Source organism: Montipora foliosa, chromosome 7 (assembly GCF_036669935.1).
Source record: "Montipora foliosa isolate CH-2021 chromosome 7, ASM3666993v2, whole genome shotgun sequence".
In the NCBI taxonomy this organism is placed as follows: Eukaryota; Metazoa; Cnidaria; class Anthozoa; order Scleractinia; family Acroporidae; genus Montipora; species Montipora foliosa.
This window is the reverse complement of record NC_090875.1, coordinates 26,214,448-26,229,447: the sequence shown is the minus strand read 5'-3', so window position 1 is coordinate 26,229,447 and position 15,000 is coordinate 26,214,448. Positions and strand designations below refer to the sequence as shown.

General features: G+C 37.8%; 3 protein-coding genes across 8 annotated transcripts in view; 1 reads left to right on the top strand and 2 right to left on the bottom strand.

Moving 5' to 3' along the window:
• The window catches only part of LOC138011578 (constitutive coactivator of PPAR-gamma-like protein 1 homolog), a 13,708-nt gene extending 5,293 nt beyond the window's left edge, over positions 1–8,415 (bottom strand). Inside the window, exons 1-6 of the mRNA XM_068858652.1 lie at positions 7,522–8,415; positions 3,987–4,224; positions 3,435–3,535; positions 2,272–2,551; positions 1,028–1,544; positions 119–446 (exon numbers count right to left, since the gene is read on the bottom strand). Of these exons, the coding sequence (XP_068714753.1) occupies positions 119–446; positions 1,028–1,544; positions 2,272–2,551; positions 3,435–3,535; positions 3,987–4,224; positions 7,522–8,301 (2,244 nt within the window). The 5' untranslated portion in view covers positions 8,302–8,415. The remainder of the gene's footprint in view (positions 1–118; positions 447–1,027; positions 1,545–2,271; positions 2,552–3,434; positions 3,536–3,986; positions 4,225–7,521) is intronic.
• A 64-nt stretch (positions 8,416–8,479) lies between these two features.
• Positions 8,480–13,444, top strand: LOC138011579 (protein CFAP276-like). The gene is made up of 5 exons (XM_068858653.1): positions 8,480–8,633; positions 9,761–9,877; positions 10,225–10,340; positions 11,382–11,500; positions 11,939–13,444. The coding sequence occupies exons 1-5, from the start codon at positions 8,562–8,564 to the stop codon at positions 12,007–12,009; spliced, it is 495 nt and encodes a 164-aa protein (XP_068714754.1). The 5' UTR covers positions 8,480–8,561; the 3' UTR covers positions 12,010–13,444.
• Positions 13,110–15,000, bottom strand: part of LOC138011577 (uncharacterized) — a 48,258-nt gene continuing 46,367 nt past the window's right edge. For all 6 annotated transcript variants that reach the window (XM_068858649.1, XM_068858651.1, XM_068858646.1 and 3 more), the window contains one exon: positions 13,110–13,929. In XM_068858649.1, the coding sequence (XP_068714750.1) occupies positions 13,212–13,929 (718 nt within the window). In that variant the 3' untranslated portion in view covers positions 13,110–13,211. The remainder of the gene's footprint in view (positions 13,930–15,000) is intronic.

Here is a 15,000-nt window from a genome sequence, read left to right as displayed (position 1 = left end):
GCAAAAACAGACTTTTCCATTAGCTCAAAAAAACCTGGAGACTATCAGTATTTGCTTCACCTCAGCCAATTCTGTCTTACAGTAAAACAATACGTTTCCACGTAAACTATCTACAAACCTTTCCATCGCACAGTTCCATCAGTGTTGCATTCTCTGTTGCCATGAGGTACTTGCTGTGAAACAATTTCCCGTCAAAATAATTCCAAGGACACACTAACTCCCAAGGAATCGGAACAGCACACGCATCATTTGCGAAAATAGCAGCTTGCACACCGCTCATGAAGATGGAGGCAAGCTGGACAGCCCGAGTATCAACGCGACTGAGTTTGATCTCTCTCAAGTTGGATGCATTACATTCTGTTGTTAGATGAGGTGACAAGGCTTGAGCAAGAAATGCATCCAGTTCACGAGATGCTAACACTATGCGTCCATGTGCTGTTAGGTACCTAAAGAACAAATGCAAATGAGTTAATTAATTAGTACATAATCCTGTCTCAGCACAATTCTGATTATGTGGAGAGTACTCTCCCTTTCTCTTTCCACTCTATTTCCATGTAAACATCCTCCAACACAATCCCAACTTGAGAATTTTTCTTGAGGTTGAAAACAATAAGCATAGACAAATGTATTTTTATGACACAAAAAGAGGGTCGTCTCTCTGTTAAGACTTCCTTAACCCTTTATTTTTGCCCAAAATTTAATAAATGTCATGGCCTCACTCTTCCCAGTTATCCCAAAAGATAAGCCTCAACCAGCATTAGGAAAGAAACAAACTTATCGGTCGTAGGTACAACTTAGTACGGAAAAGGAAGTTAACATTAAATTGTTTGATGGAACAATGATGTATTAAAGACATACATTTGAACTGCGGGAAAGAAACAAGTTAAGTTTTGAGATCATCACAGTTATGAACATTACCTGAGCAGTAACGAAAGGAAAGCCTGAAAAGCTTTCCTTTCATTACTGCTAAGTAGCCTTCATAACTGCGATGATCTCAAAACTTAATTTATTAAATTGTTTAGAGTACCTGAGAATACAACAGAGGATAACCAGTCTCTTGGGAACAATAACAGTTTGTGTCATACTTGGAGTGTTGCTCATCATGCAGGACAAAAATGCCTTTAGCCTGTTACTGTCTGCTGTTGCTCCTTTGCTAAACCACAGCTTATCAACCGGAGGAACATCCCAATCTAGGGCCATCGGCTCAACGTAGTCTGGATCATTCAACCTTCTTCCCCCATAAACGCACCACTCCTTGACTGACAACGAGGTAGGATCAAATTTGTCATCCTTCTTTTTCTTTGAGCACAAGTCAAAGAGGATTCCATAGACACACTGTCTGACCTTGCGATAAAGCAGTGCTGACGGAAGACGCTCTGGTAGCTGCTCATCTTCTATTGACATGTCAATTGTGATCTCTGCCTTTGTCAGTACTTGATAAATAGTCTGGATCATGACTCCTGATTGAAGACGATACAATGTGATGTCAAGGACGCGCTTAGGAATGTCAGGGAAAGCACCTTTGATTGAGCTTTCTTCCTCCACTGTAAGATTAAACAAGAACACTTGGATTATTTAATTTGACCACAGATACATGTATGCAAACTTTTGATGCACTGAATACAAAAAAACAAACAAACCAAAAAAAGGCACTGCCTATCTCCCCTGCTGCAGTTGTCACGACTGAATTACTCAGTGCATGTGCAAGTGTTTAATAATAATTTAACTTATTGCTAAATTACACCTGCATCATTCACTGAAGTGGAAGTGAACAGTGGTGGATATTTACCAAGCTGCAAAGCTGTGGCCACAGAAGTTGAATAATCAGCCAAGTTTATTGATCAATATATTTTGCTCCTTGGAAACCAAAGAGAAACAGGAAGCCATTTTGTTTTTCTCTGTTTGCTCAGTGGTGAAAAGCTCACCACTCACCTCCAAGAAGCCAATCAGAATGCGCAGAAAGCACTATTCACTTGTGTAGTTTATACTAAATTGATATAATTTATCGATGATGTAGCCTCTTTATGGCCTCAAAGGATGTCAAAGGATGGCAACATAGCCAAGGGAATTATGTACGGTGGGAGTCAATTTTCATAAGGGAGGAAAACCAGGGTAACCAGACTGAATAACACTGTACCACTGATAACCAAAAAATTGTTGTAAAAAAGGTACTGTATCTTCTCAAATAATACAACAAACTCTTATTGTTGGGGCACAGAAATACATTTTCAAAGAAAAATGATGGCCAGATTTTAGTCAACATTTACTCACCCGTGATACTGATATTAGTCACTTCTTCAGTGTCCCTTTCAGCAGTGGAAGCCACTGGTGATGTCTCAGTTGAAGGTGGTGGGGTTGGTAGAATTTGTGAAGGTGAGATGGCAGCGGTATGGTGTCCTAAGACAGGTGACGTCTGACTGTCATCCTCTGGGGGTGAAAGCTGAACAGAAACAACTGGTGCGTCTTGAACCTGAAGTGCGGATAAACCTTGTTGTAGCTCAGTCATACACGCACTTGGAATCTGCTGGCTGCTGTTACTTTCGTCCACCGTCTTATTGGAGAAATAAAGCACAACAACATCAACCAAGAAACAACATAAGAAAACAGAGGTCAACAGGGTCAGTTGACAGGTGTCTAGGAAAAATTACTGGCATGTATTTGATAATTTGTACAAATACAGGAACATCATTGTCTGGGACTGAAGATAAATACATTATTTTTGAAAGCTTTTTTGGTCAATGACCTAGCAGTACTTTGAGCTAGGGAATATATTTTTATATTAACAGTAACTGTAAAGTACAGTGTAAGTTACAACTTGGGTGTCCAAAGGTTGCATGTCAACATAGCTTCAGTCAATAAAGCAAGGTGACACTAAGTAACTGTTGCAACTCATCACACAAATCCAGTGCCCAACCCACTGGACTACTACTTCATTAGAAAAACAGTAATAGCAAGGTTTTCAATGGAATGTGAGTAGGTGGCAAAAAATTAAGGAGGGGGCAGAGAAGTAAGCACATCCACACGGATTTGAGTGCATTTCCTGCCATTTTGGTGTCAGATTCTTTTGCTTTCTCAAAGCTCTGACAAAAGTTGGCCGATCCAAAGTGATTCACAATTCTCATGTTATTCCTGAAAAATGCAAGTTGGCTCTTTTCCCCTAAATTGAAATAAATTATACAGATTCTTCCAAACCTAAGACTAAACTTTATTTTCACAACAACAACAGTCAGTTCCTTTGCTTAAACCAGCCAACAAATTCAAATTTTATTGAAACCTCTATGAATGGTTGTCAGCTCTTGCTGAAAACCCTGTTAAATTAAGGTTTGGGTAAAAACAGAACTACATGTCTTGTAAAATAAGATTGGCAATGTTACAACGTAGCCAAAGGTCATTATTTATCAAATTGGGAAGAGTTCTACTACAGCTGTACTTACAGAACCCTTCTGTTGAGGAGGAGTTGTTGGTTTGGGAACAAACTGATGTTGTTGCCAGTGCTGCCACATCTTCTGATACTGATGTTCATTCTGTTTACGGCCTGTAAAGAGAAAGCACACAGTATACAGCTATTTTGAGAAAGGTTGTCGGAAAAAGTGCACGTGACAATCCTGAAAGGTATTGTGGGTGATTTTAAGTGCACTGTTTTTCAAAGAAATTTAAAAGAATCGTACAGGAGGCCACTGATATATGTTTGCGAGTGCTGAAGGAAAGTAACAAAAGTAGGTTCGACAGCTACAGTCGTTAGAAACACTGTATTGATCATATCCCATATTACCTTTTGGGATTGTCGCGTGCACTTTATTCTTGACAAACTTTCTCGAAATAGCTGTATACATGTATGTTATTCAGCCTGAAGCCTATAACCCGGAGAATACAACTCTCATACAACATGTGTTGACTAGGTAACTCATACATGTAGCATTCACAGAGATGAAGCTCGTCATCATTGCTTAAGCAGCAGTTGAAAGAAAAAATGAAACCAACCATACCTGGTGCAATACCAGGAGACTGAGGAGCAGGTTGTTCTGCTTGTGCGAGACTAGAGTAATGCTGCACTGCTTCTTTAAGCTTTTCGGTGATCTCTGCCAAGTCCACTTCTTCTGACCTGAACACCTGCTGGGCTATCCAAGGAAGATTGGAAGAATCTGCAAGACTCTTGATGAATGTAATCACACTGGTGATGATGATATCATTTGCGGGAAAGATTGGCTGATGTTTTTCTTTGACCTAGAATAAAACAGTGCCTTGAGCTACACATACTACGCACAATTCCATACTTACATGACCCACATTCAATTGACAGGCATTGCATGCCGTGGAACAATTTTCATATATGAAAATCCAGCCAAAGCTGAAATTCATCCAATCAGATTGCTGGGATAAGCAGTGCAAATTTCCATAACAAAAACAAAACGGTAGAAAAGACTGTTGGTAAAAGGTAGGACTTTAAAGTGACTAGCATTAAAAACACACAAAATATCTACATACAGTACCGCTCAGAAATACATGTACGTTAACCAAAATATGCACACAATATGCGTATATCTCATATGTGTGTATAACCATACGCATATTTGCGTATAAATATACGCATATTCGTGTATACCGATATACGCGTCTGCCTAATTAGCTTGCTTACTGTTTTGCTTATTGTTATGAAGGAATACATGTAGCTTGACAGCACTAAAATAGTACACGACTAAGAACTACGTGTACATGACGAAGGCAGACTTTCACAAACAGCTGCCGCGCTTGGAATATGAACCCACACATGGATGCTTATTTCATCGATAAACATACAGTTCAGGTTCAGACTTATTTTGTCCCACACTATTAAAAGAGAGAAATTACCTAGTAATAGCTATCGCTAATTATAAGTGCCAACGAAACAGTCAATATAATACATAGTTTGCAGATTTGTATCAGAGTTCCAAAACACCGAACACTAGTTGTAATTTTTTTATTCAAAAGTATTGCAACTCAACTTATCTAGTTACCAATAATACAATAATAGAAATTGCACGCCTTGTATCTCCAACAACAATGCAGGTGTCAACTTGTTTTGCAATAATATGGAAAGCACTGCTGTAATTTTTGAACGGCCGTAATTCTAACCAGAATATATATGATAAAGTTGAATAAAATCAGAGCCATGTAAAAAATGATGATCGCCAAAGGATTTTCAGACTTTTCAGTGTGGAACATGTAACAGGGAATCAAACTCTCTCGCACATGAAAGTTGTTTCACTTGTAGAATTTATATTTTGCAAGATACAGCCATGAATTACAAGTCAAATTGATCGTTTAATTTTGTACTTTGCAGACAACATATTTTCTTTGAAAATTAAATTAAATTAAATTGTTCACGACTCAACGGTTACAAAACGAAAAACAAACTGCTGTACTCGGGGGCCGAAATCCGAAATTGACAACAGCGGCCGATAAGAACACGTGCGCCGGTTTAGTTTTGAGCTCGCTCACGATGGTTCGAAAATAAATATTAAAGAACACTCAAACCAAGTGTACACAACACAATGGTCTGGGAAATGGGAAAAATGTGCTTTCACTCACCTCCGAACACAAGATCATCAATAATCGCAGACGTCATCATCACACATGAAAACACGCCCTCTTTCATTGGTCCCCAATAAAATCTCCAGGGTACCTTACATTACACTTTTCACAGCACGATTGAGAATTTTTCGGCTTCTGCTCTACTTCGCGCAGCATTAAGCTGGCCGCCTCGCAAGCCTCGCGTCTTCGCTCGGCTTGCTCGTTGGCAATAATAAACAAAACGCACACCATCAATAAACATGCAATTCTCGGAAAATCTTCGAGTTTACCTCACTGAATACGACGGAAGTTCTACTCCTATGTGAAAGGTGTTGCATTACCTGTCACGACTTCCTCTTAAAGTGAGTCGTATGCAAATTTTGATAGATCGTTGTTCTGGCATTCCCTTCTACTTTAATTTGCTATCAGTTTAAAACCAGCAGTACCAAATGATAATGTAACAATACTAAAGAAATTGTTTCCCATTTATGAGTTGGTCGCTTCTCTTTATAAAAACTTTTTAATTCAACGCAAAGGTAAAATGGAAATGAATTGTTGATTTATCTTTAGATTGGATCAATTTCACACCGTGAATATTATTTTTCACTCCCAATTTCACTGCATGAATTTTTACCCTTAATTTCATGCCGTTAAAGTTTTCACTGATCATTCATGGCAGGAATAGTTTCATGCCGAGAGTGAAAGTTTCTTACCGTAGAGTGATTACGGCTTATTCATGATGTGAAAATTGAAATTCACGCACTGTGACTGTGAAAAAATTTCACGGTTTTCAATGAAATCCATATGCCCCTTTTTGCGTGAAGGGTCACAAACGATACATGTATTTGAAAGCCAAACTTTAGACAAATTTTTGTTTCCCTACTGATTCATAAACATTGAATTACTTTTGCTTGTTATCCAATAAATTCGCGACAAGAAGCGACTTGCGCGTTTGTAACATGATAGCTTTTTGCAGTATGTAAATTTTCTGTTATCGGCTTGTGGCTTAACCGCTTTGTTCAGATCCAAAAGTTCTTTGTTTTACACAACAATGCAACACAAAGGAAATTTATGGTACTGAATAACAAACGAAAATCAGACGGCATGAATATATGCATACGTTCGTATAAATATATGCGTATGTACGTATAAGTATACGCGTATGAGCGTATATGTATGCTTGTATGTGCGTATACAAGGCTGCTGCCCAAGATAATTTTAAAGGGGCCCTAAGAGCTAAACGCTGAGAACTTAGGAGCCCAACATATGAAGTGAGAGGTGTTGCTGTGAAAAATTAAGGAGCCCAGAGCTATTCTTTGGGAGCCCCAGGCTACCGGGCTCCTGTTAGGCAACAGCCTTGGTATACACTGCGTATGCGCAGTTAATGTATATCTGAGCGGTACTGTAGGTGTAACATCTGGAGTACTGGTAAATAAAGCCTGGAAAGATGTTAATAACATTATTAGTAGTGAAAATATTAGTTTTGCTGAAAGACAAGGCTTTAGCTTTGATTTCTTTGGAAACTGGAGACAGTTTGGGATCCCTATATTTTCACTTTCACAAAATTTAATAGTTTCAAGCGGTACTGTATCTAAACTGTCTCAACTTTCATGTATATGTTGTAGTTCAAATTTTTCCTTGGTTAAAGAGTTTTCAAACTAGTTCGTTTCTTACTTTCCTTTGACTCAGATTATGATAATGTCTATAAGAGAAAGGAAAGTAAAAGAATTTAACTAGATTTAGATTTCAACTTCATCATATACAACATTATTTGATGTTAAAATGCTTGACCATGAGTTAAACCGTAACATTCTGAATACTCAAAGCATTCCTGTAAGCAATCACCTCATTATTATATTATAAACACTACAGTGTAAGGGACTTTTGCTCACAGGATTTGAGTATAAGCTCAAATAGTTTGATGACAGTAAACAGTCTGATAATAAACGTATCAAATAAGCCGATACAAACCTGCCCTTTTGCCAAAGGATGATCAGGCCCCAGCAGATTCCAGTAAAATGACCCTAAGATTTCTTCTGGAATAAAATCAGTTCCTAGCAAACTAGCAAACAATCCAAGCCGATCATGGTGGAGTTGCAAATCGGACAGCATGGCATCACGTTTAAATCTAACTGTAGTGATTTCTTTCTTGGTAAACTTTAGATGATCAGCGGAAAAATAATTTGGGACATCAAAAATTAAAAAGTCTGCGTGGTGACTGATGACCCCAGCATAACCTTCAGCTGAGCAATAAGTCGCCATCTCTTTGTGTAAATCCCCCGTGGAACCACACACAGACACACCACAACTTAGGAAAGCAAGTCGTAGACAAATCTCGACAACTGGTGGTGGGAAATACAGTCTTTTTCCCGGATAGCAGTTCATTTTCATAACATGAGTGAGGATTTGCCGCGCTAATTGTCGCTTATCGTTTTGAGTGTGGATCCACTGGTGAAGTTTCCGTGAGTCACCTTCTCCGTCAAAATACATCACAATTTGGATGTTTTGCTGTCGAAATGATCGCGTGAAGTTCTCCACGGAACGAAGCATTTCATTCCATTGTCCTCCGCAAACCCAATCTGTACCAGGACCGTACAGATGCTTCAAACAACTACGCGTATCAACAAGGAGAACCGGTGGAGGATTCACGTTTGTGGACTTATTCCCATGAAGGACTTCTCCCAGATCAACTTCTTCACACGCAGTGGGACAGTTTGCCTCCAAATACTCCTGTAGACCCTGAATGCCCATTTCACCAGCTTTTCGAAGAAGGAAAAGCGACAGTTTGAACGCTCACTCGCAAAAAACAATAGTGTTTTTCTACACGTGCTCTGCCGCCATATTGAGCTACTCTCGCGGCGATGTCTGGGAAAGCTTTGTGCAGTATACGCGCGCATTGTTACTTGGGATTAAGATTTGTTGCCATAACAACTAAACGCTTCAGGATACACAATTTGTTTAGATCTGAAACACAGCGCTTCTTTCTCATTTTCTCGTCGTATTTTCGCAACATGCCTCGCGATCCGTACCCTTTTCCAAGACTTCAGAATGACAGCGATTTCTACGGACAGCAAGGAAAGCAGGTGTGTTTGAAAAGGCAGAGTATTTACACATTTAATTCCTGAAAATAAGTTATCGAAGGCAACAGCAAATTGTTTCAGTTTTTTCTATCGGTTACCCTACGAATGAAATGTAATGAATGTCACTTATATTTGAAATGTGGGTTATAGACGAATTAGAGAACTGATAACCGCACTTTTGCTGGCCAATTGAAGCAACTGTCGCTTTTTATAAACTCGATGAATGAAATGAAATATTCAGGATTTTAATTTAAGGAGGCTCGAATTTTTTCTCCTTTTTTCGAACAAATAAAGATATTCTGTTTTTTGATACAGTTAGGGTAATCATATCAAGACAAAATTTGGCCAGGGTATTAAGTACCCATCATAGATTTCTCACATCACATTTTCCTCCAAAATAACGTTACCATGGCAACGATATCAGGCATTTCTTTGAGCCATAAAATCAAGATATGTCTTTTTTGAAAAAACGGGACGGTGAAGTCTTCTCATTCAGCATTACCAGATAATGTTAGAAATAATCTATAAAATATTTAAAATTCAACAAAATCTGTAGGTCAGTTTTTCAGAAAAATAAGTTTCTTTGATATGTGTCGCTAATTTATTTTTTCACCTACAGAATTTCTTTAAATTTGAAAGACAAACGTTTTAAATTTAAATCTAAGCTAACATGCAAAAAATGAAAAAAATTCATCGTCCAGAGACAGAGATATTATAGCGAGTAAAGTTGCAAAATCAGGAAAAATGAGGGGGTTACAAGATCGGCATTTACGCATGTGTCACCCGCTCATTAAAATGCAAGCGTGAGTGAAGCTACAGGCTAACACAAACGGATTTAAGTGACTATTAAACCGTGTGTGTACAATTTTCGTTGTTTTCGTGAATAGGAGATGTCTATTTATATTCCATATGTATAGGAATTAGAAGAAAGGAGAGCGAAATTAGCGGTATTTGTTTATTTCTGGTGACCCACTTTGAACCGTGAGCTGACGCGAGCAGCTTTTAGAATTGCGTGTGTGGCTTACGCACGTGCACTCAGCGGAAAACCCTTTCGAGCCTCCTTAATCTCTTTAAAAGGCTGAAATTCCACAGTTGTGACGTAAAATACAACAAATGTGTCTTCTCTCAAGGTTAAGGAAAACAGAACTTTGGCCAAATCGAACTCTGATGGTACTGCTTGGGACAGACTCAATAAAACAGCCACACTCGCGAGCTCAAGAAGGGAGATTTTCCATCACGATCCACAGGTAATATGATGAAACCAGTCACGCTAAAATGAAAACTGTCACGCCTTTTCAAGAGGAAAAAAATATGCATCCTTGCCAAAATGAAAGATCAAAGGCATACATTTGATGATGCTGGAAAGAGTGTGCATTTGAATTTTTCCCTTTCTACCTAAAGCTTTAGACCAGTCAGTGACTCAAACAAATAAATCACTTAAATAAAGTGATTTCTTTGGATTTCATTCTATCATGATGTAAGAATCTTTTATCAAAGAAGAGATGTGGGGTAGGGTGGGGTTGGGCATTACATGCTTATGGCTGACAGGGTGGGCATTAGCTTGCATTTTCATAATTATTAATATTTATTACAGGCTCCCCATGATAGCTTGGATTTTGTGATCAAGTCGACTTATGACCACCACAAGGAATTCCTTTCGTCAAAAGCGGAGACACTAGTGCAACATGAAACTGCTGGTCTGCCTCATGGGTATGTGTTCTTTAGTGTGAAGACCTTTTTCATAATGGTGGCCCAAGATTTTTGAATGCTAATAAGCTTTTCTATCCTTGCTACATTATTAAAAATGAGCAAAATTGAAAAGGTATGGGTCATTAACTTTTGAGACTGTATCATGCTTCAGTGCAGCCTCGTTCCCAGGTTCTTTTTGTCGACGAGCAAAGAGAGATGGACACCCTGGGAACAAGGTTGGCTTCAGTGAACTGGATATCCATTGTTTTAATGCAAATATCACCCCAAAATGAACTGTATTATGGGATTTGTGAAAATAGCAAATTGAGGCGAGTGGGTCAAATTAGCATGAATACAAAAGAAACATAAATCATCCCCCCAATTGTTTGTGATAAGCCTCAGACTGAAATCAGTATATATCTGAAAGTGTGGGTCATACACGAAATGGAAAAGTGATACAGACAGTCACTTTTATGGGAATTGTCCATAAAACTGTGAGGATCACTTCTCCATTAACCCTTTCACTCCCAAGAGTGACACTTGTAGATTTTACTCCGTCTAACGCCAGACGATTTTACTCGTCAATGGGGAACCCACGGGAGTGAAAGGGTTAAGCCTTGTTTATGGCTAAGTTGTTGTGCCTAACCAGATTAATACCATGACATTTTTGGAGTTGGTTGAAATAATCCCTGGATTGGTGCTATCCCAGCCATGAACATTATTATCATTCCTGAGAATTTACACTTATAGGAAGTCAACATTAATTTCTTCAAGCTTAAATCACAGCAAGGTGACAGCTCTGTAAACAAGACACAAATGGCTGGTCTGACTTGAATTTCCTTACGTTTCCTTCTTGATAGCCTGACAACACTTCTGTATATGGAAAATTTTTGGAAAGAAATGTTTCACCAGAGAAGCAATTTGGAAATGCAGAATGCAGTTCTCAATGCGTACAGAAAATGCACGCATTGAGGTACTCTGAAGAGGACAAAGAAATTAAACTAAGGAAGGGTTTCTGATCAAAATTTGTGCAATTGTGAGAAAGTCCTCTTTCATCCACAGACGAATTTTGAAGAACAGACCTCCCCCTGAAGAACCTGAAGTTGACCTCTACAAACTGCCATTGATGAAAAGTACAAGTACACAACGACAGAGCATCCACAGCATCAATGGAGCTATAGGTAATATAAATGTAAAACTTTAGCTACTGCACTGTCTTAACTGGTACATTTTTTGAGAAACATGTGTGCTGCATTGTTAAAAGAAGGATTTGTCCAAACAAAAGACAGAAATGATCCTTGCACTATAGCCCTCACTCCAAAAAGATATAAATTTTGTTTACTGAGTTAAACAATAAGTTAAAATCTAAAGTTTGGCTTTAAAAAACAATTATTGCAAAATTAGTAATAAATCCCAAGGGTGCTGGCAAACAAAAACATTGATTATTCAAGTCACATTTACACTTAGAGGCTAAAAATAGGAGATCTCTCTGTCCCTACTCAGGGAAAAAGATGTTTCTATTGATATTTTCACCTGTCCCCCCCCCCCCCCCCCTCCCATCCTCTACTTTGTTAGACCTTGTGCAGTTTTTGTAAATCATTTTATTTGTTTTAATTTAGAGAGCCATCACAGTGCTGCAACAAATGGGGGCTATTCCAGAAAACATGATGGAGGGTTTTATACTTGTTAGAGAAACCAAATGTGTACTTCTGCACTCTGTTCAGCAAGTTTTTATTATTATTTCTAGGCCAACAGCGTGGAATTTAATGAGATATGCTATGTACAGTCTAAGTTTTTCCACGTTCATAGATCTTGATCTTCATGTGTAGGTACAACTAGATAAATTTACATGTAGATAATACACCCTCTCAATATTGTAGTTCTTAACAGTAAATTTTCCACTGTAAATTTCAGCTTAATTGTTTATGATTGATTTTCTTGTGGATTCACACTTCAAAATTTTTTTACAATAATTATTGTATTTTTCAAAGGCAATAAGAAAAATAGATTGATTTTCATAAGAGTATGTTGATTTGAAGTCTATGTTTACTAAACTAAGACATTTGGAAGAATACATGTACCTTTGCATGGATTTACTCAGATTTCCACAATTCTGCAGAATCTCAGCTTCAAGAACTAAGCGCCAAACTGCGTTTCCATCAATAAAATTTCCGAACATAGCTGGGAAGATTGACTTTGCTCTGGAAAGTGAATTGGAGTTTTTGTTTAGTTCACACGCTTGAATACCATAATTATGTTAATTTTTCAGAGCTTCTTCATCATCAGTAAAAATATTCCTACATATTTCATTGCTTTCCATTGTTGTCGAGTTTGAAGGTAGAAATGCACCATGGGAAGCAAAGGTGCTGATTGGTAGGTTATGTCATGCATCAACTGATTTCATTTGATTGATGGAAGTCAAAATGCAGTTTGAGCATTGGCACTTGAGGATGAGAATTTGAAGAATTATGAAAATTGCAGTAAAACACTTGTCATGCTGTTCAATCAGTAAGAATTATTACAGCAGACAAGAACACACATTCTCTGGTTTCATGCTTTCATCTGTCTGAAAATCTGACCATGACATTGCATTCATTCCAGCATTCTAATGAACAAAAAAAATTTACAGAGAAGCAATGATTTGTTCAGTGATATATTTATTACTGACAAATCAACACAAGCTAAATCAGAAGCAAAAAATGAGTGATGCGTGTGATTGATTCTTTGAAATGTAACATCTTGGTGTCCTTTACTTAGTAAGTTCAGCGTAAAATGGGGAAAAGGTCAGGATTGTTGCAATTTATTTATGCATGCCTTTGAATAGGTTATGATCAGGGGATAACCAATCAACATACGCAGAGAGTTAAGCATTAGTTTGCAATGTTATCAAACTCAAATGTCCCAAGGCCTTGCTAGTACATTTTCATCATTCGCATTTTGTTCAACCAAAAGTTCAAATTGCTCTACTCTTATTGAGTTGTAAACACAGATTGGACAGGCTGTTGGCAGACAGCCTTCCACTCTCCCATAATATTTTAATAGCAGTTTGGTTGTATGCTTAAGTTGTAGAGTTAATTCTGACATCCTCTGCTGAAACTCTGGTAAAATAAACTCCTGGAAGTACACCCTTGGAAAATGATGATTGCATGTAAACAAAACAACATCACTTTGCAATTCAGATGCCATTTCACCTTCTCTCCAACCTTGCTGTTGTGAAACTGCAGCAGATGCAACAGTGGCAGCTGCAGTCATTGATAATGCAATGTATGGATGTCTATCCAGATCCTTCTTTATATTATCCAAGATTTCTTGCCACATATGTTTTTGTGCTGCATCAAATTCTTTGCACTTGACACCTGCATCCAACTGCGCAAATGGTTGCTGTAGGAGTGATTCATCTTGACTGCAGGATACCTCAGTGGAATTATGGACTGCAAGAATCTTTTTTAAGTCCAAATTGTATTCTTCACCTATGTTCTCTTGTTGGAGTTGATTCACCACATGCGTTATGACACTGTTCAGGAATGCAGCACAAAATAATGATGACAGTTCTTCCCCTTCATTTGCTTCCTGGTGATCAGGTGCACTTGGAGATGAAAAGAAAGGATCTCTGAAAAGCCCCCAAAAAGAACAAAAATTAATTCTCTTAGAGAAGACTTGAAACACCCAATATTAGATTTATTATACCGGTATGTAAGATGGATAGTTTAAGACTAAATAACTATACTGTAACAACCAAGCCTTGCAAAGTTGTTGCTTAGTTGAACTTCCCTCAAGGGATGGAAGAAAGCTTAAAGGGGCTCTGCATGTATGCAGCAACTCTTACAAAGTCTGGTTTTACTTTAAAACGCGTCCCAAAAAGAATAAGCCAAAAAGGAGAAACGATGCATCTAACTCCAATGTTCAACAACAGAAGTTGCTAAGCAGATGGACAATAGAGTTGCTAGCCTGAGATGATGAACATATTAAAGAGAGAACAACAACAACTGGGGTTTTACAGCTTGAGTTAAAATAATATTACACAATGTAACAAGTACTCAAGGACCCAACTCTCGTGGAAATATTGATGTTTACAATAATCAAGGTTCAATGGTAAAACATATCTAACATCAACACTTCTTGATCAACTCAGTCCAAATGAATAAATAGTTGCAATTTGTTAAGGGGGCTTTTGTTTTCAAAATAGCCACAAGCTGTTTTATTGAGGTGACAGACAGTTGTTTCAAAGAAAATGCATACTTTTCAAATAACCACCTATGTAATTATACTAAAACAATAATTGTTTTTCCTGAGGCGAACAATTATTGTTCACCTCAGGCTCAGTGGTATCAGTGAATAAAACCCCCGATCTTGGCTTTTGTTTGCCAATATTCACCTTGCCTTCACTGGGTGATCGTTAAATATTTCTATGCATAAATATACATGTACATAAATTTAAGTAAATAATAATAATAATAATAATAATAATAATAGCTCAACAACAGTCTGGATCGTTACACATCAACTAACAGGCCTGCCTAGATTAGCTCTAGCTACCTCCCAGCCAGTGCTTTTGAGTAAATAGTTTAAATTAAAAAAATAAAGATTGTTGTTTAATAAAAAGAAAGAAGATAGCAATTTGGCTAATCTGGAAAAGTAAGCTCAATGTTTTTTTAGTTTATGACAACTGGCTTAGATAGTC